Source organism: Heptranchias perlo, chromosome 13 (assembly GCF_035084215.1).
Source record: "Heptranchias perlo isolate sHepPer1 chromosome 13, sHepPer1.hap1, whole genome shotgun sequence".
In the NCBI taxonomy this organism is placed as follows: Eukaryota; Metazoa; Chordata; class Chondrichthyes; order Hexanchiformes; family Hexanchidae; genus Heptranchias; species Heptranchias perlo.
In genome coordinates this window covers 58706287-58730677 of record NC_090337.1, presented here as the reverse complement: position 1 = coordinate 58730677, position 24391 = coordinate 58706287, and the positions used below count along the sequence as shown (strand labels likewise).

The 24391-nt window shown below is 45.5% G+C and overlaps 1 protein-coding gene across 1 annotated transcript in view; it reads left to right on the top strand.

The window, feature by feature from the left end:
* The first annotated feature begins 6594 nt into the window (after positions 1–6594).
* The window catches only part of klhl24a (kelch-like family member 24a), a 37891-nt gene continuing 20094 nt past the window's right edge, over positions 6595–24391 (top strand). The window contains exons 1-3 of the mRNA XM_067995548.1: positions 6595–6928; positions 18473–19437; positions 20622–20806. Of these exons, the coding sequence (XP_067851649.1) occupies positions 18518–19437; positions 20622–20806 (1105 nt within the window). The 5' untranslated portion in view covers positions 6595–6928; positions 18473–18517. The remainder of the gene's footprint in view (positions 6929–18472; positions 19438–20621; positions 20807–24391) is intronic.

The following is a 24391-nucleotide window of genomic DNA, read 5'->3' as shown; positions in this document are numbered from 1 at the left end:
TGCAGGTAAGTCTGCAATGGAGGGAATGGCAGCCTCTATTGAGCTTCAAGCATGGCTCACAAATGAGTCCATTCAGGCCCTGACAACGGCCATGCAGTCTCTGGATGCCAACATGTCTGCCACCTTAAACAGGCAGACAGATACTTTAGAATGTATCACAGATCTGCTCCAAGTTGTTGTCCAGCAGACGGGCAGGAGTGATGTGGCCATGGCCCAGGCCCAGGAGAGGGATGATAGTGACTGGGGACATGGAAGTGGGGACACCACTCAAACCGCTCCCACATTTCACCTATTGCCCTCCCCCGCAACCTCCTCAATGCTGCCTCCTCTCCAGATAGCCGAGCTTGCCCCTGCACTGGTGCAGGTGGAGTAGTCTTTGGAGGTGCCCTCACAGGCTCCAAAACTCACGGGTCATAGGCCGAAAGCGTCTAAGCAGTCCGAGCATGAATCTGAGCAACCTGCCATTACCTCTGCTGCAGCCACAGGGGATGCACCAAGGGTACGCACAAGGGTGGCTGACAGACTGTCATGTTTTTCATTTATAATTGTTTTTTGTTAAATTCACATTAAATGTTACGACCACTGCCATGCCTTGCCCTTTCATGTGCTTCATCACGAACAGTGAGACTTGATGTCACCCACTGGGTGCATTTACAATGGGTGTATATGTAGTTGTAGGACTGTTTTGTGCAACCTGGGGGGTGGGGGGAGTGGGGGTGGTGGTGTTGGTGGTCATGGGGGTCGTTACAGGTGGTCTGAGTACTTGACTATAGTCACTTTTCAGATCTCTATCTCTATGAAAATCTATCAAATATGAGTGACTCCCTGGCATGACGAGACGCCAGATGAGACGCTGCTCTGCCGATGGTTCACCCATTGTCCTCCTCCTCCTCCTCGTCTTCTTCAATGTTGATGGCAAGTGCGGCTGTTTCTTGAGCGCGTGGGACCTCATCCACTGGTAACCCTCTCTGTTGAGCGACGCTGTGCAGGACACAACACACGACTATTGTTCTACACACCCTCACCGGTGAGTACTGCAGCGCTCCCCCAGCTTGATCCAGGCACCTGAAACGTATCTTCAGCATTCCTGTGGCTTGTTCAATAACAGACATGGTCGTGATATGACTGTCGTTGTACCGCTGCAATGCTTCGTTGGTGGGGTTTCTCAGAGGTGTCATGAGCCACATCTGCAGGGGGTATCCCTTTCTCCAAGGAGCCAGCCCTTAATTCTGTTTTATGTGTGGAAGAGGGCCGGGATGTTGGATTCATGCAGAATGAAGGAATCATGGCAGCTGCCAGGGAGTTTGGCACACACCTACAGAAACCTCTTCCAGTGGTCGCAAATCAGCTGAGCATTGATGGAGTGATATCCTTTTCGGTTGATGAACAGTCCTGGCTCATGTGGAGGTCCTTGGATTGCTACGTGTGTGCAATCAATTGCGCTCTGCACCCGTGGGAAGCCAGTCAGATAGTGGAAACCCACTGCCCTCTCAGTCTGGCTGATGTCGTCGATGGGGAAGTTGACATAGTCGGATGACCTGGCAAACAAGCCATCCGTGACCTGTCGTATACACTTATGGGCAGACGACTGAGAGATCCTGGTGATGTCACCAGTGGCGCCCTGGAAAGATCTGGAGACGAAGAAATTGAGGGCAGCGGTGACTTTAACTGCGACGGGCAATGCATGGCCACCAGGCCCAGCCGGGAGCAGCTCTGCATGAAGGATCCTGCAGATGTCTGCGATCAACTGGCAACTCAACCTGAGCCTTCATAGGCACTGCTCCTCAGAGAGGTCCAGGAAGCTCAGCCTCTGCCTGTAGACCCTCTCACAAGGGTAGTGCCTCCTGCGATGTTGGCCCCTCCGTTCTTCCTCTCTCTGCTCTTCTGCAGGTCCCTGTGGCACACCTCTGTCTTGCGGAGCTGCAACTCCCAGAACTGCACGCCGTACCTGCCGTGGATGCTGATGTGCCTCCTCCTCAGATGCACTGCTGAATAAATCCATTGCGCCCCCCCATCCTGATGGTGGCAGTTTGAGGGGGTCCAAAATGTAAGTAAATATGTGTGAGCACAAGAATTCTGAGTGTGAACAAAGAAATCTCAGTCTAAACACAAAGAACACCCAGCCAAAGGTTTGTCTGAGAGAACTGAGTGCCCTGTTGCAAAAACTCACCTTTTATTCACGTGTCAATCACTGGTTTAAAGGTCCTAATGAGTGCCGGCTGCAACTCGCCTCTGTTTTCATGGCGTGTTTCAAAGGCCACAGGAGACACGTTCAGGTAGAGTTAAAATCATTTGTCTGCCTTAATCCACAAAAATGTAATTGAGTTAACTACATGAACTATCTTAATTGTCCCTTTAAATATCATCCCGCCGGCTTTAATTGCAGGCGGGACTTCCAGGTTTCTGAAGCACACGCGCACCCAGACGCGTCCGGGTGAAACGTGTTTTTCGGCAGGTTGGTGCTGGGGTTTGTTCCAGATCCAAACTTTTAAAATTTTTACTGTCCCCCCGCCCCCAACCCACCCATTCTTCCGGGTTAAAATTTAGGCCCTGGACTCGATTGCAGAACAACTGTGATACAAATGTGCTTTAAGGTGACACACACCAGGCTCACTAACACTAATGTGATATTTTCTAATTGCTTTCCTGCTTGTCGCTTCATTAACATATTTGATTTGGATTCTTTCTAGAGGAAGTCCTTATTCGTGCACTTGGCCTTTATTAAATTAGAATTATTAACATAATGATCTATAATTACTGTCCTCTTAAGCTATCACACCTCATGTTTCAGTTTACAGAGAAAAGGGCCCCAGGGTCATTGTGCAACATTCCTGTGTATTATTTCTGACTCGTTCCAGTACTGTGTGTAACTGGCCTTGTTTATTCCAGTAGATGGAAGATGTGGCAAGTCATGTTTGGGTGAGGATCAGGTTTGACTGGAATGCTCCTGCAGTTGAATAGCTTGCTGGCACTCACAGCCAAGTCTCACACGTAACAGAAAAGCACTTGGGCGGGGTACTGTGAAACTGTATCGTGGCAGGGGGTGGACATCTTGAGGAGAGGAGAAAATTGACTGGAATAAAAAAAACACAAGGCAATGTAACTTCAGCAATTAAAGTTGCAGTACAAAAATCTTGTAGGGTTGGGGTAAATCGCATTGTTACAAAAACACAAGGTCTCCCTAATATGTTAATCAGCAATCATCTGATAATGAAAATAAAATCACAAAACAGAGCCCGCGCTGAGTACAATACAAAGTAATTTCTCTGAAACGATCTGCAAGTTTCTCTATAGATAAGCTATCAGATGAGACTTCCACCGATTGCTCTCTGAGTGCCTGGCACGCTCGCCCTGGGCGCTGCCAGCTTTCTTTTTCTTTTGTTATTTTCTGCTTGCTGTATATCTTCTCTGCTTGATTTTCAAATGAACTGTCTTCCCAGCAGAGATTGCAGACATGCAACCTACCACCGGGCCTTGGCTGATGCCAGACTTTCTCTCTGATGTTACACTGAAGATTAAAACTCACTGTCCAGGAATGGTACATAAAAGCCATGTCAATTCATGACATCACAAACACCAGGAGAAACGTCACCCTATCACATTAGTTAGATACAGAGTATAGCTCTCTCTACACTGTCCCATCGAACACTCCCAGATCAGGTACAGCATTGATTAGATATACAATGTGAAAGGATAGCATCTGACCTACTGTACCACCCAGTCCCAGAGTGTGAAAGGACAGTGTCTGACCCACTGTACCACCCAGTCCCAGAGTGTGAAAGGACAGTGTCTGACCCACTGTACCACCCAGTCCCAGAGTGTGAAAGGACAGTGTCTGACCCACTGTACCACCCAGTCCCAGAGTGTGAAAGGACAGTGTCTGACCCACTGTACCACCCAGTCCCAGAGTGTGAAAGGACAGTGTCTGACCCACTGTACCACCCAGTCCCAGAGTGTGAAAGGACAGTGTCTGACCCACTGTACCACCCAGTCCCAGAGTGTGAAAGGACAGTGTCTGACCCACTGTACCACCCAGTCCCAGAGTGTGAAAGGACAGTGTCTGACCCACTGTACCACCCAGTCCCAGAGTGTGAAAGGACAGTGTCTGACCCACTGTACCACCCAGTCCCAGAGTGTGAAAGGACAGTGTCTGACCCACTGTACCACCCAGTCCCAGAGTGTGAAAGGACAGTGTCTGACCCACTGTACCACCCAGTCCCAGAGTGTGAAAGGACAGTGTCTGACCCACTGTACCACCCAGTCCCAGAGTGTGAAAGGACAGTGTCTGACCCACTGTACCACCCAGTCCCAGAGTGTGAAAGGACAGTGTCTGACCCACTGTACCACCCAGTCCCAGAGTGTGAAAGGACAGTGCCTGACCCACTGTATAACCCAGTCCCAGAGTGTGAAAGGACAGTGTCTGACCCACTGTATCACCCAGTTCCAGAGTTGCATTGTAAATAACCCTGGATCCTCGATTATTTTTCTTAGTAAATTGTTTCAAATACATATCAATCTGTGTTTACCTGATATCTGTTCTAAATTTATCTTTCACTCCTTTGCATTTATCTCCTTAGTATTAGGGGTTCAGGCTCTCTCCCACCACGTAACTTGTTTTGACCATAGAAATGTAGTCCTTATAGCCAGACCAAGTGCCCTATTAATTGAAACCTGCTCCCTCATTAATGCTGTGATTGGGCTAACATGGCTATCGTATTAACAATTGCTATAGTCTATTGCCCTAAGGACCGTACAGGAAGTCCACCAACCTCAGTCTATTCCAAAAAGCAATAAAATCACTGTTACTTTAAGGCTAACACTAATACTCAGATTTATTGGACGATAATTACACTGAAGCAATACGAAACAAGTTACTGGTGGTACAAATGCTGAGAAGATGAAAAAGATAGAATGAGTCCACAGGAAATTAAGTTATTCTTTCCAGAGCATATTTTTATACAATTCATTATGCAGCAAGGCTTTTGGATGAATCAGTCATAAAACTTCAGTGTAATGGTTGTACAATGGTGATGCAAAACTCCTGCCTATCACACAGAATCCAGTTTTCTCTTGGACTGAACGGAAACTGAAGACATGAGTGAAAGTTATAGAATTTATTCCAGTCCCAAGGTCTCTGATTGAAGAGCTGTCAACCAATCAAATCCAAAGACACATTGGAACACCCGGTACATAAAATCATTTAACAAGCAAATGCTCCCACCTCATCCAGGTCTCATATATCCATTCATATTTTGACTATGTAGAATTTGATAAGTATCTAGATTAAACTTCTGCACCCTGGCTAATTTACAGATCAAATAACCTGGCCTGCAAATTCATCTCCAGGTCTCTATTTTGAAGGGGGAAAGGGATGCCACTTCCATCTTAACTTTGGTTCAGTTCTGTGTATTGGCCAGCCCCTGCCACAGAGACAAAAGGATTCCTTTTTCAGCTACAGTTAGCTGGGAACAATGTTCAAATCACTTTTACAGGACAATGGCTCTGCCTTACAGGGATCCAGCTCCTCGCTCCAAAAGTATAGACACCTTTGTTCTAAATGAAGTCTGAGCATAGGCCCAGGACTTATACTCCACTATTCTGGTTATATAGCCCAACATCCTATTAACTTTTTCATCACTTCTCCACATTCTTCAGATAATTATAGTGCTGAGTTTCTTATCACTCCCAAATTTGGAGGCAACTTTTCTTTTCCATATTTCCTGTCTTCCTCCTCCACTGGGGGTACACATGCTGAAAAGCGTTATGTTCTGCTCTTCTTTTGAGGTGTCGACTTGATATACATTGCAAATTGCTGTCCTTTTTTCTACCTTTGGGTTCTTCCCAAGATGACCTCTTGCACAGAAGAGCAGGTCACACCCAGCTTCCAGCATCGTGGAAAATGCATATTAGTGAGTTTGAGGAAGGGCCACTGGGTGAAGCAGTATTTACGGGTGATGAGGGGTACGTTTAGGGGTAGGAGTCCTTTGTGGACTACCGATGGCGTGGATACAGAAAGTCTGATGAGTTGCCTTCCACTGCAGCCAGGTCTCACCACGGCCTGGCAGTGGGAGCAGACAGGCGCCGGACGCCACGGTGTTGCTCCGCGCGGCTCCAGCGGGCACCTCCCCTTTAACTTCTATGATTCTATTGTTGTAACTTGTATGATTCTATTGTTGTAACTTCTATGATTCTATAGGCAATTGGGACTAGCTCAGTGGTATAAACTGGGCGACATGGACATGTTGGGCCGAAGGGCCTGTTTCCATGTTGTAAACTTCTATGATTCTAAATGCTGTTTAAAAGCCGGCTCAATTTTTCCGATTGGCAACCGGTCGAACTCGCGGGCCTGAGTCCCGGCCAATGCCTGTGCCGGCGGCAGAGACCGTGGTTTTAAAGGTCTCGGCGAGCCCCTGCCTCCGCACTCTCTCGGGCTGACCCACCGCAGCTGGTCTCCCGTGCAGCGCGGGGGGGCGGGGGCGGGGGGGGCCCGCTGGGAGTTGTAGTCTTTGGCCGTCGGCCCGCCGCGTGGGCGGGGCCGGGGGCGGCCCTCGGCCGGGGACTACGACTCCCGGCGTGCGGCGCGGCTCAGGCTCAGGCTCAGGCTCAGGCGCGCTGATGCAATGGGTAGGTGCTGATGCTGCTGTTCTTTGTTCAGATTAAGAAGTGAGAGCAGGGAATGGGAGAGGGCTATTGAGTGAGAGTGGCTGTGACATTGTGACAGCAGTGAATAGACTGTAACAGCATCAAATATATATATATATATATATACAGAGAGAGAGAGAGAGAGACAACAAAATTGCACAGTGGCACAACCTAGGGGCAAAGTGGATTTAAACTTCCGCTAGTCTGGAAATCAACAAATAAACAGGAGGAAATTTATCTTTGTCGGGGAGAGTCTTTTGTGGACGAGATCATCACCCTTTGATCGGTAAGAATTGGTTATTATTTACAGATTTAAAGCGTGTGATATCTACAAGTGAGTCAACTCTTTCAAAACACAAGGGGAGATTTTGTAAATCGACTGGTTTGAGTTAGAGCAGGTTTGTGCAGAAATAAAGAAGGATTTTTGTTGGTTTTTTTTTTGCTCCAACACATGGGAATAGATTCTTGTTACGTAAAGAAGAAAAGAAAACAGAAGTGAACTTGAGAGTGGTTTACTGGATCGTCGCTTTAGGAATCGTGATCCTGTTTGGACAGATTCCCAGGAAAGAGCGGGGTGGGGGGGTGGTGGTTGGAGAGAGAGAGAGATCAAAGCCCTGGTTATTTAAACCCAAGAGGTGACTGGCGAGGTGGCTGGAAGGGTCTGTCACTGAGTGGGGATTGTGGACGATGGTTTGTTTTGTGCGTCGTTTACCACCCCAGACACTGACAGCAAAGCTCACACACAAATAAAGATGGTGCTGACGCCGACTGTTATTGTTCCTTCCATGTGATCAGGGGAGAGTTTTGTTTACATTGAATTAAGGAAGCACGTTAAAAAAAATAGGAATAAAATCCCCAGATATATAAAACCATGGAGGAATTACAAGCTCACATGAGCACGGCTCTGTCCTACATTGGTCCGCTTTAGTGCTTTTATTTTAAAAAATAACGTTAAACTATAAACCCAATAAAAACAAAGCAAATATTTTGCGATTGTGCTTGATTGAAGGAATGATCAGGAGAGGGCGCACAGCCTCTGCTAAAACTTGCATTGCTCTCTTTGTTTACCAGCTGACGCTCACTTTCCAGGCGGATATGATGGGGTTTTTTTTAAATCCCTTTTGCTGCTTCAAGCTCTCCGAATTGCCAAACAGCTGATGCCTTGTTCCAGTCTGGGCACAGCCGAGTCCGGAGTTTACATGTCCCATGAGCCCAGCCATAGCCCGAATCTCGCAGCATTGAGCTCACCCGTCTTAAACTGATTTACCGGAGTGCGTGTTTTTGTGCTGATCCGAGTTGAGGGGTGTCAGTGCTGGGGGAATGGAAAACTTATTCCATTTTTTGCCTCTCCCCAAGAACTGTGCAAACACGGGTTAGTTAGATGCAGGGCCAGTCCTGGTCAGCATTTGGCGATTTGGTGACCGTGAAATTGAAATAGGACTAATTCTGAATGTAAAGGAGAGGCACTGTTTAGGAACCATATTTCCGAGGGGAGCCGAGCATCGTTCTCCTTGCTGCTATTAATGTCTGAGATTGACGCCTCCTGGGGTAGATGGTGCATATTCCATCTATAAATGCAAGTTCTCTTCCTTCTTATGTTGGTAAACATTTCAGTGAACCCGGCCTGACATCTACAGGGCGACCTCGATCTGTGGAATTGCGTGTCTGTCAAATGGTGCGAGTGTCTAATCATGTTTATATGTATACCTGAGTGTGTGTTTAATGTTTATGTGTGCAGTTGTGTGTGTGTACTTTTGTTTGTGTAGTTGTTTGTGTGTGTCGTTCTGTGTGTACACACGCCACGTAATCAACTGCTGTTTTGATTGATGCGGAGGTGATGAAATTGATCCAATGCAAATTAACGGCGAAAGCTACATATGGTATATAACACACTCCCCCACAACATGGCCATCGTTTTAACTGAAACGAGTGTGATCTCACTCTATAAGTCCCACCCTTGTAGATCCTGCACTATAAGTCCCACCCCTGTAATTAGAGAACATAAATAGTCACGAGAGGCCCCCATCTGTTTTGGTTCATTGTTTGGAAGATTATAGTCCTGTTTCCTGTTTCGTAACACCCTTGTTATTTTCCTGTTTATGTGGACTGATCTGCGTTGCAACAGCATAAACTCACAAACCCCACCCCCAATAATAGACACGCCTCTATTAAATAAAATCACAGCCTCTCAATATCGATAAACACATCACCATTAAACAAACTCACAGCCTGCACATTTTCCATTGATTATATATTCTTCCCACAATAAGGTGCCCAAGTCTGTACACAATACTCCACGTGTGACCAGATGGAGAATCTATCATGGTAGGTACAGCACAGGAGGAGGCCATTCGGCCCATTGTGCCTTTGCCGGCTCATTGGTACACCTATCCAATTAGTCCTATTCCCCTGCTCTTTCCCCATAGACCTGCAATTTTTTTCTCTTCGAGTATTTATCCAGTTCCCTTTTGAAAGTTACTATTAAATCTGCTTCCATCACCCTTTCAGGCAGTGCATTCCAGATCATAACAACTCACCGTGTCTATCCCCACTCCTGGACTCAACACTCACAGCCCCATTTCACAGGGTCATTCTAAACAGTTTGTACGTGAATGATTAACCCCTTGAGGACTGTACCCAATGGAGAATCAGTTACTTCAGGACTGTACCCAATGGAGAATCTATCCCTTCAGGACTGTACCCAACAGAGAATCAATCCCTTCAGGACTGTACCCAATAGAGAATCTATCCCTTCAGGACTGTACCCAAGAGAGAATCAATCCCTTCAGGACTGTACCCAAGAGAGAATCAATCCCTTCAGGACTGTAACCAATAGAGAATCAATCCCTTCAGGACCATACCCAATAGAGAATCAATCCCTTCAGGACTGTACCCAATAGAGAATCAATCTCTTCAGGACAGTATACAATAGAGAATCTATCCCTTCAGAACTATAACCAATAGAGAATCAATCTCTTCAGGACTGTATCCAATAGAGAATCTATCCCTTCAGGACTGTACCCAATAGAGAATCTATCCCTTCAGGACTGTACCCAATAGAGAATCAATCTCTTCAGGACTGTATCCAATAGAGAATCTATCCCTTCAGAACTATAACCAATAGAGAATCTATCCCTTCAGGAATATACCCAATGGAAAGTCTAGCCCTTCAGGACTGTATCCAATAGAGAATCTATCCCTTCAGGACTGTACCCAATGGAGAATCAGTTACTTCAGGACTGTACTCAATGGAGAATCAATCCCTTCAGGACTGTAACCAATAGAGAATCTATCCCTTCAGGACTGTACCCAATAGAGAATCAATCTCTTCAGGACTGTATCCAATAGAGAATCTATCCCTTCAGAACTATAACCAATAGAGAATCTATCCCTTCAGGACTATAACCAATGGAAAGTCTAGCCCTTCAAGACTGTATCCAATAGAGAATCTATCCCTTCAGGACTGTATCCAATAGAGAATCTATCCCTTCAGGACTGCACCCAATAGAGAATCAATCCCTTCAGGACTGTACCCAATAGAGAATCAATCTCTTCAGGACTGTATCCAATAGAGAATCTATCCCTTCAGGACTATACCCAATAGAGAATCAATCCCTTCAGGACTGTATCCAATAGAGAATCTATCCCTTCAGGACTGTACCCAATAGAGAATCAATCTCTTCAGGACTGTATCTAATAGACAATCAATCCCTTCAGGACTATAACCAATGGAGAATCAATCCCTTCAGGACGGTAACCAATAGAGAATCTATCCCTTCAGGACTGTAACCAATAGAGAATCTATCCCTTCAGGACTATAACCAATAGAGAATCAATCTCTTCAGGACTGTATCCAATACAGAATCAATCCCTTCAGGACTGTACCCAATGGAGAATCTATCCCTTCAGGACTGTTTCTAATAGAGAATCAATCCCTTCAGGACTGTACCCAATGGAGAATCAATCCCTTCAGTACTGCACCCAATGGAAAGTCTATCCCTTCAGGACTGTAACCAATAGAGAATCAATCCCTTCAGGACTGTAGCCGATGGAAAGTCTATCCCTTCAGGACTGTACCCAATAGAGAATCAATCCCTTCAGGACTGTACCCAATAGAGATTCAATCCCTTCAGGACTGTAGCCAATAGAGAATCTATCCCTTCAAGACTATAACCAATAGAGAATCTATCCCTTCAGGACTGTACCAAATAGAGAATCAATCCCGTCAGGACTATAACCAAAAGAGAACCTATCCCTTCAGGACTATAACCAATAGAGAATCTATCCCTTCAGGACTATAACCAATAGAGAATCTATCCCTTCAGGACTATACCCAATAGAGAATCAATCCCTTCAGGACGATACCCAATAGAGAATCAATCCCTTCAAGACTATAACCAATAGAGAATCTATCCCTTCAGGACTATAACCAATAGAGAATCAATCCCTTCAGGACTATAACCAATAGAGAATCAATCTCTTCAGGACTGTACCCAATAGAGAATCTATCCCTTCAGGACTATAACCAATAGAGAATCTATCCCTTCAGGACTATACCCAATGGAAAGTCTACCCTTCAGGACTATACCCAATAGAGAATCAATCCCTTCAGGAATATACCCAATAGAGAATCAATCCCTTCAGGACTATAACCAATAGAGAATCTATCCCTTCAGGACTATAACCGATAGAGAATCAATCCCTTCAGGACTATAACCAATAGAGAATCAATCTCTTCAGGACTGTACCCAATAGAGAATCTATCCCTTCAGGACTATAACCAATAGATAATCTATCCCTTCAGGACTGTACCCAACAGAGAATCAATCCCTTCAGGACTATAACCAATAGAGAATCAATTTCATCAGGACTATAACCAATAGAGAATCAATCCCTTCAGGACTATAACCAATAGAGAATCAATCCCTTCAGGACTATAACCAATAGAGAATCAATCCCTTCAGGACAATACACAATGGAGAATCTATCCCTTCAGGACTGTACCCAATTGAGAATCAATCCCTTCAGGACTATAACCAATAGAGAATCAATCTCTTCAGGACTATAACCAATGGAGAATCAATCCCTTCAGGACTATAACCAATAGAGAATCTATCCCTTCAGGACTATACCCAATAGAGAATCAATCCCTTCAGGACTATACCCAATGGAGAATCTATCCCTTCAGGACTATAACCAATAGAGAATCAATCCCTTCAGGACTATAACCAATAGAGAATCAATCCCTTCACGACTATAACCAATAGAGAATCTATCCCTTCAAGACTGTATCCAATAGAGAATCAATCACTTCAGGACTGTACCCAATAGAGAATCTATCCCTTCAGAACTATAACCAATAGAGAATCTATCCCTTCAGGACTATACCCAATGGAAAGTCTAGCCCTTCAGGACTGTATCCAATAGAGAATCTATCCCTTCAGGTCTGTACCCAATGGAGAATCAGTTACTTCAGGACTGTACTCAATGGAGAATCTATCCCTTCAGGACTGTAACCAATAGAGAATCTATCCCTTCAGGACTGTACCCAATAGAGAATCAATCTCTTCAGGACTGTATCCAATAGAGAATCTATCCCTTCAGAAATATAACCAATAGAGAATCTATCCCTTCAGGACTATACCCAATGGAAAGTCTAGCCCTTCAAGACTGTATCCAATAGAGAATCTATCCCTTCAGGACTGTATCCAATAGAGAATCTATCCCTTCAGGACTGTACCCAATAGAGAATCAATCCCTTCAGGACTGTACCCAATAGAGAATCAATCTCTTCAGGACTGTATCCAATAGAGAATCTATCCCTTCAGGACTATACCCAATAGAGAATCAATCCCTTCAGGACTGTATCCAATAGAGAATCTATCCCTTCAGGACTGTATCCAATAGAGAATCTATCCCTTCAGGACTGTACCCAATAGAGAATCAATCTCTTCAGGACTGCATCTAATAGACAATCAATCCCTTCAGGACTATAACCAATGGAGAATCAATCCCTTCAGGACTGTAACCAATAGAGAATCTATCCCTTCAGGACTATAACCAAAAGAGAATCTATCCCTTCAGGACTATAACCAATAGAGAATCAATCTCTTCAGGACTGTATCCAATACAGAATCTATCCCTTCAGGACTATAACCAATAGAGAATCTATCCCTTCAGGACTATACCCAATGGAAAGTCTAGCCCTTCAGGACTATACCCAATAGAGAATCAATCCCTTCAGGACTATACCCAATAGAGAATCAATCCCTTCAGGACTATAACCAATAGAGAATCTATCCCTTCAGGACTATAACCAATAGAGAATCAATCCCTTCAGGACTATAACCAATAGAGAATCAATCTCTTCAGGACTGTACCCAATAGAGAATCTATCCCTTCAGGACTATAACCAATAGATAATCTATCCCTTCAGGACTGTACCCAACAGAGAATCAATCCCTTCAGGACTATAACCAATAGAGAATCAATTTCATCAGGACTATAACCAATAGAGAATCAATCCCTTCAGGACTATAACCAATAGAGAATCAATCCCTTCAGGACTATAACCAATAGAGAATCAATCCCTTCAGGACAATACACAATGGAGAATCTATCCCTTCAGGACTGTACCCAATTGAGAATCAATCTCTTCAGGACTATAACCAATAGAGAATCAATCTCTTCAGGACTATAACCAATGGAGAATCAATCCCTTCAGGACTATAACTAATAGAGAATCTATCCCTTCAGGACTATACCCAATAGAGAATCAATCCCTTCAGGACTATACCCAATGGAGAATCTATCCCTTCAGGACTATAACCAATAGAGAATCAATCCCTTCAGGACTATAACCAATAGAGAATCAATCCATTCACGACTATAACCAATAGAGAATCTATCCCTTCAAGACTGTATCCAATAGAGAATCAATCACTTCAGGACTGTACCCAATAGAGAATCTATCCCTTCAGAACTATAACCAATAGAGAATCTATCCCTTCAGGACTATACCCAATGGAAAGTCTAGCCCTTCAGGACTGTATCCAATAGAGAATCTATCCATTCAGGACTGTACCCAATGGAGAATCAGTTACTTCAGGACTGTACTCAGTGGAGAATCCATCCCTTCAGGACTGTAACCAATAGAGAATCTATCCCTTCAGGACTATACCCAATGGAAAGTCTAGCCCTTCAGGACTGTATCCAATAGAGAATCTATCCCTTCAGGACTGTACCCAATGGAGAATCAGTTACTTCAGGACTGTACTCAATAGAGAATCTATCCCTTCAGGACTGTACCCAATAGAGAATCAATCTCTTCAGGACTGTATCCAATAGAGAATCTATCCCTTCAGAACTATAACCAATAGAGAATCTATCCCTTCAGGACTATACCCAATGGAAAGTCTAGCCCTTCAAGACTGTATCCAATAGAGAATCTATCCCTTCAGGACTGTATCCAATAGAGAATCTATCCCTTCAGGACTGTACCCAATAGAGAATCAATCCCTTCAGGACTGTACCCAATAGAGAATCAATCTCTTCAGGACTGTATCCAATAGAGAATCTATCCCTTCAGGACTATACCCAATAGAGAATCAATCCCTTCAGGACTGTATCCAATAGAGAATCTATCCCTTCAGGACTGTATCCAATAGAGAATCTATCCCTTCAGGACTGTACCCATTAGAGAATCAATCTCTTCAGGACTGTATCTAATAGACAATCAATCCCTTCAGGACTATAACCAATGGAGAATCAATCCCTTCAGGACTGTAACCAATAGAGAATCTATCCCTTCAGGACTGTAACCAATAGAGAATCTATCCCTTCAGGACTATAACCAATAGAGAATCAATCTCTTCAGGACTGTATCCAATACAGAATCAATCCCTTCAGGACTGTACCCAATGGAGAATCTATCCCTTCAGGACTGTATCTAATAGAGAATCAATCCCTTCAGGACTGTACCCAATGGAGAATCAATCCCTTCAGTACTGCACCCAATGGAAAGTCTATCCCTTCAGGACTGTAACCAATAGAGAATCAATCCCTTCAGGACTGTAGCCAATGGAAAGTCTATCCCTTCAGGACTGTACCCAATAGAGAATCAATCCCTTCAGGACTGTACCCAATAGAGAATCAATCCCTTCAGGACTGTAGCCAATAGAGAATCTATCCCTTCAAGACTATAACCAATAGAGAATCTATCCCTTCAGGACTGTACCAAATAGAGAATCAATCCCGTCAGGACTATAACCAAAAGAGAATCTATCCCTTCAGGACTATAACCAATAGAGAATCTATCCCTTCAGGACTATAACCAATAGAGAATCTATCCCTTCAGGACTATACCCAATAGAGAATCAATCCCTTCAGGACTATACCCAATAGAGAATCAATCCCTTCAGGACTATAACCAATAGAGAATCTATCCCTTCAGGACTATAACCAATAGAGAATCAATCCCTTCAGGACTATAACCAATAGAGAATCAATCTCTTCAGGACTGTACCCAATAGAGAATCTATCCCTTCAGGACTATAACCAATGGAGAATCTATCCCTTCAGAACTATACCCAATGGAAAGTCTAGCCATTCAGGACTATACCCAATAGAGAATCAATCCCTTCAGGACTATACCCAATAGAGAATCAATCCCTTCAGGACTATAACCAATAGAGAATCTATCCCTTCAGGACTATAACCAATAGAGAATCAATCCCTTCAGGACTATAACCAATAGAGAATCAATCTCTTCAGGACTGTACCCAATAGAGAATCTATCCCTTGAGGACTATAACCAATAGAGAATCTATCCCTTCAGGACTGTACCCAATAGAGAATCAATCCCTTCAGGACTATAACCAATAGAGAATCTATCCCTTCAGGACTATACCCAATAGAGAATCAATCCCTTCAGGACTATACCCAATGGAGAATCTATCCCTTCAGGACTATAACCAATAGAGAATCAATCCCTTCAGGACTATAACGAATAGAGAATCAATCCCTTCAGGACTATAACCAATAGAGAATCTATCCCTTCAAGACTGTATCCAATAGAGAATCAATCCCTTCAGGACTGTACCCAATAGAGAATCAATCCGTTCAGGACTGTACCCAATAGAGAATCAATCCCTTCAGGACTGTACCCAATAGAGAATCAATCCCTTCAGGACTATACCCAATAGAGAATCAATCCCTTCAGGACTGTACCCAATAGAGAATCAATCTCTTCAGGACTGTACCCAATAGAGAATCTATCCCTTCAGGACTATAACCAATAGAGAATCTATCCCTTCAGGACTGTACCCAATAGAGAATCAATCCCTTCAGGACTATAACCAATAGAAAATCAATTTCTTTAGGACTATAACCAATAGAGAATCAATCCCTTCAGGACTATAACCAATAGAGAATCTATCCCTTCACGACTGTACCCAATAGAGAATCAATCCCTTCAGGACTATACCCAATAGAGAATCAATCCCTTCAGGACTGTAACCAATAGAGAATCTATCCCTTCAGGACTATACCCAATAGAGAATCAATCTCTTCAGTACTATAACCAATAGAGAATCTATCCCTTCAAGACTATACCCAATAGAGAATCAATCCCTTCAGGACTATAACCAATAGAGAATCAATCCCTTCAGGACTATAACCAATAGAGAATCAATCCCTTCAGGACTATAACCAATAGAGAATCAATCCCTTCTGGACTATAACCAATAGAGAATCTATCCCTTCAAGACTATACCCAATAGAGAATCAATCCCTTCAGGACTATAACCAATAGAGAATCAATCTATTCAGGACTATACCCAATAGAGAATCTATCCCTTCAAAACTATACCCAATAGAGAATCAATCCCTTCAGGACTATAACCAATAGAGAATCTATCCCTTCAGGACTATAACCAATAGAGAATCAATCCCTTCTGGACTATAACCAATAGAGAGTCAATCCCTTCAGGACTATACCCAATAGAGAATCTATCCCTTCAAGACTATACCCAATAGAGAATCAATCCCTTCAGGACTATGCCCAATAGAGAATCAATCCCTTCAGGACTATACCCAATAGAGAATCAATCCCTTCAGGACTATACCCAATAGAGAATCAATCCCTTCAGGACTGTACCCAATAGAGAATCAATCCCTTCAGGACTATACCCAATAGAGAATCAATCCCTTCAGGACTATACCCAATAGAGAATCTATCCCTTCAGGACTATACCCAATAGAGAATCAATCTCTTCAGTATTATAACCAATAGAGAATCTATCCCTTCAAGACTATACCCAATAGAGAATCAATCCCTTCAGGACTATAACCAATAGAGAATCAATCCCTTCAGGACTATAACCAATAGAGAATCAATCCCTTCTGGACTATAACCAATAGAGAATCTATCCCTTCAAGACTATACCCAATAGAGAATCAATCCCTTCAGGACTATAACCAATAGAGAATCAATCTATTCAGGACTATACCCAATAGAGAATCTATCCCTTCAAGACTATACCCAATAGAGAATCAATCCCTTCAGGACTATAACCAATAGAGAATCTATCCCTTCAGGACTATAACCAATAGAGAATCAATCCCTTCTGGACTATAACCAATAGAGAGTCAATCCCTTCAGGACTATACCCAATAGAGAATCTATCCCTTCAAGACTATACCCAATAGAGAATCAATCCCTTCAGGACTATACCCAATAGAGAATCAATCCCTTCAGGACTATACCCAATAGAGAATCAATCCCTTCAGGACTATACCCAATAGAGAATCAATCCCTTCAGGACTGTACCCAATAGAGAATCAATCCCTTCAGGACTATACCCAATAGAGAATCAATCCCTTCAGGACTATACCCAATAGAGAATCAATCCCTTCAGGACTATACCCAATAGAGAATCAATCCCTTCAGGACTATGACCAATCGAGAATCTATCCCTTCAGGACTATACCCAATCGAGAATCAATCCCTTCAGGCATATAACCAATAGAGAATCAATCCCTTCAGGACTATAACCAATAGAGAATCTATCCCTTCAGGACTATAACCAATAGAGAATCAATCCCTTCTGGACTATAACCAATAGAGAGTCAATCCCTTCAGGACTATACCCAATAGAGAATCTATCCCTTCAAGACTATACCCAATAGAGAATCAATCCCTTCAGGACTATAACCAATAGAGAATCAATCCCTTCAGGACTATAACCAATAGAGAATCAATCCCTTCAGGACTATAACCAATAGAGAATCTATCCCTTCAGGACTGTATCCAATGGAAAGTCTAGCCCTTCAGGACTGTACCCAATAGAGAAACAGCACCTGTCGGATTGAAAGGAATCGATGGGCAGGAAGTGCGATAAAAGGTTTTTAGAAAACAATTTTATGAAAAGAAAGATTTGAATGTTCTGAACATTAAGGAGATATTTCAGTTTGCAAAAGGGTTAAAGGGAAACCTTGGTGTCATGCAAGGCAGGTATTAAATGCATCATCTGGCTAAATACAATACTTCATGTCCCTTCTTTCAACAGACCTGGTTCTGCCTTGGCGTAATCCTTGCATCAGTGTCTATTTTCCCTATGTACAGTATACAACAAAGAGTATATTACCCCATTACTCCTGATAATATTGCCCCTTTGTGTAGTACACAATTAGGAGTATTATTACCCCATTGCATCTGAGAACACTGCCCCTGTATACAGTACACAATAAGTGGAGGAATACTATCATTTTTCTATACTGTGTAAACATTGTTGTTGAAATTTTAATTGAATTTGCCTATCCCTGATCCCAGGATCATACAGGAGCCTCTTACTGCAGTGAGTGGCCGGATAAAGCCATGGTGCTGATCCTGGGACGACGCATCAACAGGGATGACAGCCGTTTCCGTGACTCGCCCGTCACCAAACGCAAAGTCTTCGAAGTGGACCAGAAGCCCGCGGTGAGTCAAGACACTTTCGACTTCTCCTCGGGCCCATCCCACGCCGAGGGCATCCTACAGATGCTGAACGAGTTCAGGGACAGCCGGCTCTTCACCGATGTGGTCATCTGCGTGGAGGGTCGTGAGTTCCCCTGCCATCGGGCTGTCCTCTCCTCCTGCAGCAGCTACTTCAGGGCCATGTTCTGCAATGACCACCGCGAGAGCAGAGAGATGCTGGTGGAGATCAACGGCATCTTCGCGGATGCCATGGACCAGTTCCTGCAGTACGTCTACACGGGAAAGGTGAAGATCACCACGGACAATGTGCAGTACCTCTTCGAGACCTCCAGCCTCTTCCAGATCAGCTCCATCCGAGACGCCTGCGCCAAGTTCTTGGAAGAGCAGCTGGACCCCTGCAACTGCCTGGGCATCCAGAGGTTTGCGGACACCCACTCCCTGAAGCCGCTGCACTCCAAGTGCCGAGGCTACGGCCTGCAGACGTTCTCCGAGGTTGCCATGCATGAGGAGTTCCTGAGCCTGGAGAAGGACGAGCTTATCGACTTTGTCTCCAGCGACGACCTGGCTATCGGCAAGGAAGAGACAGTGTTTGAGTCGGTGATGCGTTGGGTCTATCATGACATGGAGCGGAGGAGGCCCATGATGAAGGAGCTGCTGACTCATGTCAGGCTCCCTTTACTCCACCCCAACTACTTTGTGCAGACCGTGGAAGGGGAGCAGCTGATCCAGAACTCACCCGAGTGCTACCAGCTCCTGCACGAGGCTAGGAGGTACCATGTGCTCGGCAACGAGATGATGTCACCGCGAACTAGGCCTCGAAGGTGAGGGGGGGGGTGGGGGGAGGAAACAAAAGCTCAACTTTCTTATTTGAGGTATCCCTGAAGCTCACAATGCCCTATATTCTGATCAGCTAGCACGAGACCTAACCAGGCAGAAATACAGGCCCCACTCTCGGCCTGGGTGGCCAGTCAGTAGATGGTGCAGAATCCATTCTATGCTGGGGAATCGGGCTGAAAGAATCCTTAGGACTGGCATCTGTAAGAGAGCAGGCGGCAGCACTGAGCTGCACGTGGCTGGATAGCGCCAGTCCTGGTCCTGATACACAACCCCATACAGTTCAGATTAACTCTTATTGACTGGCTGCAATTTGGCAACTCGCCCCAAAGGACATGTAAATAGAGGGTTTGGGTCGGCATTGGGTCTGTAATGTAAGAGGACCTCTTAGTGGGAACGTTGGGCTTCCTTAATCCTTGATCAAAGAATAGCGTGCGACAGTGTAAGGCCTAAAAGTAGGAAGGAAAGGCAGAATACCAAATTTGGACCGGCTCCGGAATGCTCAGTAGGTAACACCGAAGCATTTAGACAAACAGAGGCTCTTGTTCCATCGGGGCTGAATGCCCGAGTTAGAGAAATGAAATTCAACTAGGATTCCGGCACTCAATCACTGTCCAGTGTGGACGTCGAAATGTGCTTGGCTGTGGTACCCCCACGGTTGAATAGCTCACTGATAGCCACTGTCACACAAGTATTAGAGGCTTGCCTTTCAAGAGAGGGAGGGGGAGAGAAGAGGAGAGGAAAGGAGAAAATCGAGGAGTGGAGAGAATAGGAATAGAAACCAATTTTTTAGCGAGTGAGCTCCACAGTCTGTGCTGTCTGCTGCTCGCTGAAGAGAGGGGTGTGGTGAGTGGCATTTAGTCAACTCATTGTCCTTGGAGGTTGATGCGAACTTGTGGTGTAGAGCAACTGAGATTCGTATTGAACAGAGGCAGTTTTTAACCAGGCTCTGAATCGAGGCTCCCGGGCCTCTTCGTTGCCATAGAAACTGTGCTGAGTTCCAATCCTTTCAACAGGCATGATGCCTGGCTCACCGATGGCACTGTAGAGTGCCTGCCCCTTGTAGAAATGGCAGGAGATGGCCCACACTTGGCCAGTCAGTGCTCTGTAGTATTTTGCTATTCAGTGCGAATACCCATCCTGCCATTCAGCTCTCTTTCCTTCCCTCCAGGTCCACAGGTTATTCCGAGGTTATTGTGGTGGTGGGAGGCTGTGAGCGAGTGGGAGGCTTCAATCTGCCATACACAGAATGCTATGATCCAATGACTGGAGAGTGGAAGTCGCTGGCCAAACTTCCAGAGTTCACCAAATCTGAGTACGCTGTGTGTGCCCTGAGGAATGACATCCTCGTGTCAGGTAAGACATCCGAGCACAGAGAGATTGGGTAATACAAGTCACACACTGTCCTCTCACACTCTGGGACTGGGTGGTACAGTGGGTCAGACACTGTCCTTTCACACTCTGGGACTGGGTGGTACAGTGGGTCAGACACTGTCCTTTCACACTCTGGGACTGGGTGGTACAGTGGGTCAGACACTGTCCTTTCACACTCTGGGACTGGGTGGTACAGTGGGTCAGACACTGTCCTTTCACACTCTGGGACTGGGTGGTACAGTGGGTCAGACACTGTACTTTCACACTCTGGGACTGGGTGGTACAGTGGGTCAGACACTGTCCTTTCACACTCTGGGACTGGGTGGTACAGTGGGTCAGACACTGTCCTCTCACACTCTGGGACTGGGTGGTACAGTGGGTCAGACACTGTCCTCTCACACTCTGGGACTGGGTGGTACAGTGGGTCAGACACTGTCCTTTCACACTCTGGGACTGGGTGGTACAGTGGGTCAGACACTGTCCTTTCACACTCTGGGACTGGGTGGTACAGTGGGTCAGACACTGTCCTTTCACACTCTGGGACTGGGTGGTACAGTGGGTCAGACACTGTCCTCTCACACTCTGGGACTGGGTGGTACAGTGGGTCAGACACTGTCCTTTCACACTCTGGGACTGGGTGGTACAGTTGGTCAGACACTGTCCTCTCACACTCTGGGACTGGGTGGTACAGTGGGTCAGACACTGTCCTTTCACACTCTGGGACTGGGTTATACAGTGGGTCAGACACTGTCCTTTCACACTCTGGGACTGGGTGGTACAGTGGGTCAGACACTGTCCTCTCACACTCTGGGACTGGGTGGTACAGTCGGTCAGACACTGTCCTCTCACACTCTGGGACTGGGTGGTACAGTGGGTCAGACACTGTCCTTTCACACTCTGGGACTGGGTTATACAGTGGGTCAGACACTGTCCTTTCACACTCTGGGACTGGGTTATACAGTGGGTCAGACACTGTCCTTTCACACTCTGGGATTGGGTGGTACAGGGGGTCAGAGGTGCCGAACTGAGCTTGAGGGAATGAAAAGTAGCGAGTGATTCAGAGCTGGATCAGTGAGCAATGTCTGACTGTTTCTACAGCTTTTTACCACACTCTATCACACAGCTGCTGCGATCCTGTAGTTTCCTTCCTGATTGTCCTTCTGTAAGACCTCCGTCCCAACAGCCACTGCTCTCCCCTTCCTTTCAGCCCTATTAACTCCTTTTCACTCTCTATCACCACTTCCCCCTTCTCCACCCACCCTCTGCTTTAGCAGTCAATTTCTCAGCCACTCATTGCCTCTACCTCTGTCTGCCCATTAGTTTCTCTCACCCTCACTCCACTCTGGCCCTCAAATCCTGTACCCCTTGCTGCCCCTCACTCCCTCTGCCCCTCACTTCCCCACCCTCTTTCTCCCTCTCCCTCCCTCTCCTTTGCTACCTCTCCCTGCCTCAGCCCCTAACCTCCTCTAACCCTCACCTTCCCTGCTGTCTCTGCCTCTCCCTCATTCTTCCTTGCCTCTTCCCTCTCTCCCTCTCTTACCACCTACATGTCCTAGACAGGAACTGCTGAGAACTCACTGTATCACACAACGCATTTAAAGGGAAGCTGGATAAACAAATGAGGGAGAAAGGAATAAAAGGGCATTCTGATCGGGTTACATGAAGAGGGGTGGGAGGAGGCTCGTGTGAAGCATAAACACGGCATGGACCTGTTGGGCCGAATGGCCTGATTCTGTGCTGTACATTCTATATAATCACAGCAAGAAACAGCTTCTTGGACTTCCACACCCGGGGCTCAATTTCCAAGTGAGCCCATTACCCACTGCTGACTGCCTGCTTGCCCACTGCTCACTGCCTGGTGCCCGCTGCCCGCTGCTCACTGCCCACTGCTCGTCCGGTGGAAATGGTCGGAGTCCTGAACCATTTTCGTGCTGGCGCCTCATTTGCACTCCGTCAGCGAGCTGCTCGGAAGAAGCGAGAAATTTGACGACCGCACCGGGGAGCCCAGCCGATGAAGATATGTTAAGGGGAGGGGGAGGAGGCGATCCTCAGGGAGGGCAGCGGAAGGCTGCACATCGAAGATGGGGGTCAGTTCACTCACTGGACCATTAATGCTCCTCCTGCCCGACAAATATCATTTTTATACCTTTTTTTGAGCGGCCTGCAGCGGTCCCTTTAAGACACGTTATACAGTAGGAGAGTGGTGTTCACAATTTTGTCCTTGTGGGTCATACCACAGACTATCATGGAGACTCAGGGCGCACATTTAGAGTTTAAATCCCCGTCTCCGTTAAATTGCGGTTATTTCCGGTTGCTGCTACTAACAGATCCTGGTGTTCTGATTTAGAATTTATCCACCAAAGAGGCATCAGTGTCAAGAACAGCCCCTTTCCAAACCTTCGGGCCCCACGGAATTCAAACTTGACACACACCAGCGAGTGAGAAATGGAAGCACAAAATGGGGCCGGGTTTCTGTGCTTCGAGGGCTGAATTGGCAGCGCTATGGGATCATGAGGCCTCAAACCGCAGATTAGACACCCCTATATGGTGCAGTTACATAGGAACAGGCCATTCAGCCCCTCGAGCCTGCTCCGCCATTCAGTTACATCATGGCTGATCTGTATCTTAACTCCATTTACCCGCCTTTGCTCCATATCTTTTGACACTTTGACCCAACAAAAATCTATCATAGAATAGAATCATAGAAAGCTATGGCACAGAAGGAGGCCATTCGGCCCATCGTGTCTGTGCCGGCTGAAAAAGAGCTATCCAGCTTAATCCCACTTTCCAGCACTTGGTCAGTAGCCCTGTAGGTTACGGCACTTCAAGTGCACATCCAAGTACTTTTTAAATGAGTTGAGGGTTTCTGCCTCTACCACCCTTTCAGGCAGTGAGTTCCAGACCCCCACCATCCTCTCGGTGAAAAAAATTTCTCCTCAGCTCCCCTCTAATCCTTCTACCAATCACTTTAAATCGTGTTCCCTCGTCACTCACGCCTCTGCTGAAGGAAATAGGTCCTTCCTATCCATTCTATCTAGGCCCCTCATAATTTTATACACCTCGATTAAATCAACCCTCAGCCTCCTCTGTTCCAATCTTTCCTCATAGCTAAAATTCTCCAGTCCTGGCAATATCCTCGTAAATCTCCCCTGTACTCTCTCTAGTGCAATCCACATCTTTCCTGTAATGTGGTGACCAGAACTGTACACAGTACTCAAGCTGTGGCCTAACTATTGTTTTATACAGTTCTAGCATAATCTCCCTGCTCTTATATTCTATGCCTCGGCTAATAAAGGAAAGTATCCCGTATGCCTTTTTAACCATCTTATCTACCTGTCCTGCTACCTTCAAGGATCTATGGGCATGCACTCCAAGGTCCCTCTGTTCCTCTACACCTCTCCGTATCCTTCCATTTATTGTGTATTCCTTTGCCTTGTTTGCCCTCTCCAAATGCATTACCTCACACTTTTCCGGATTGAATTCCATTTGCCACTTTTCTGCCCACCTGACCAGTCCATTGATATCTTCCTGCAGTCTACAGCTTTTCTCCTCACTAACAACCACATG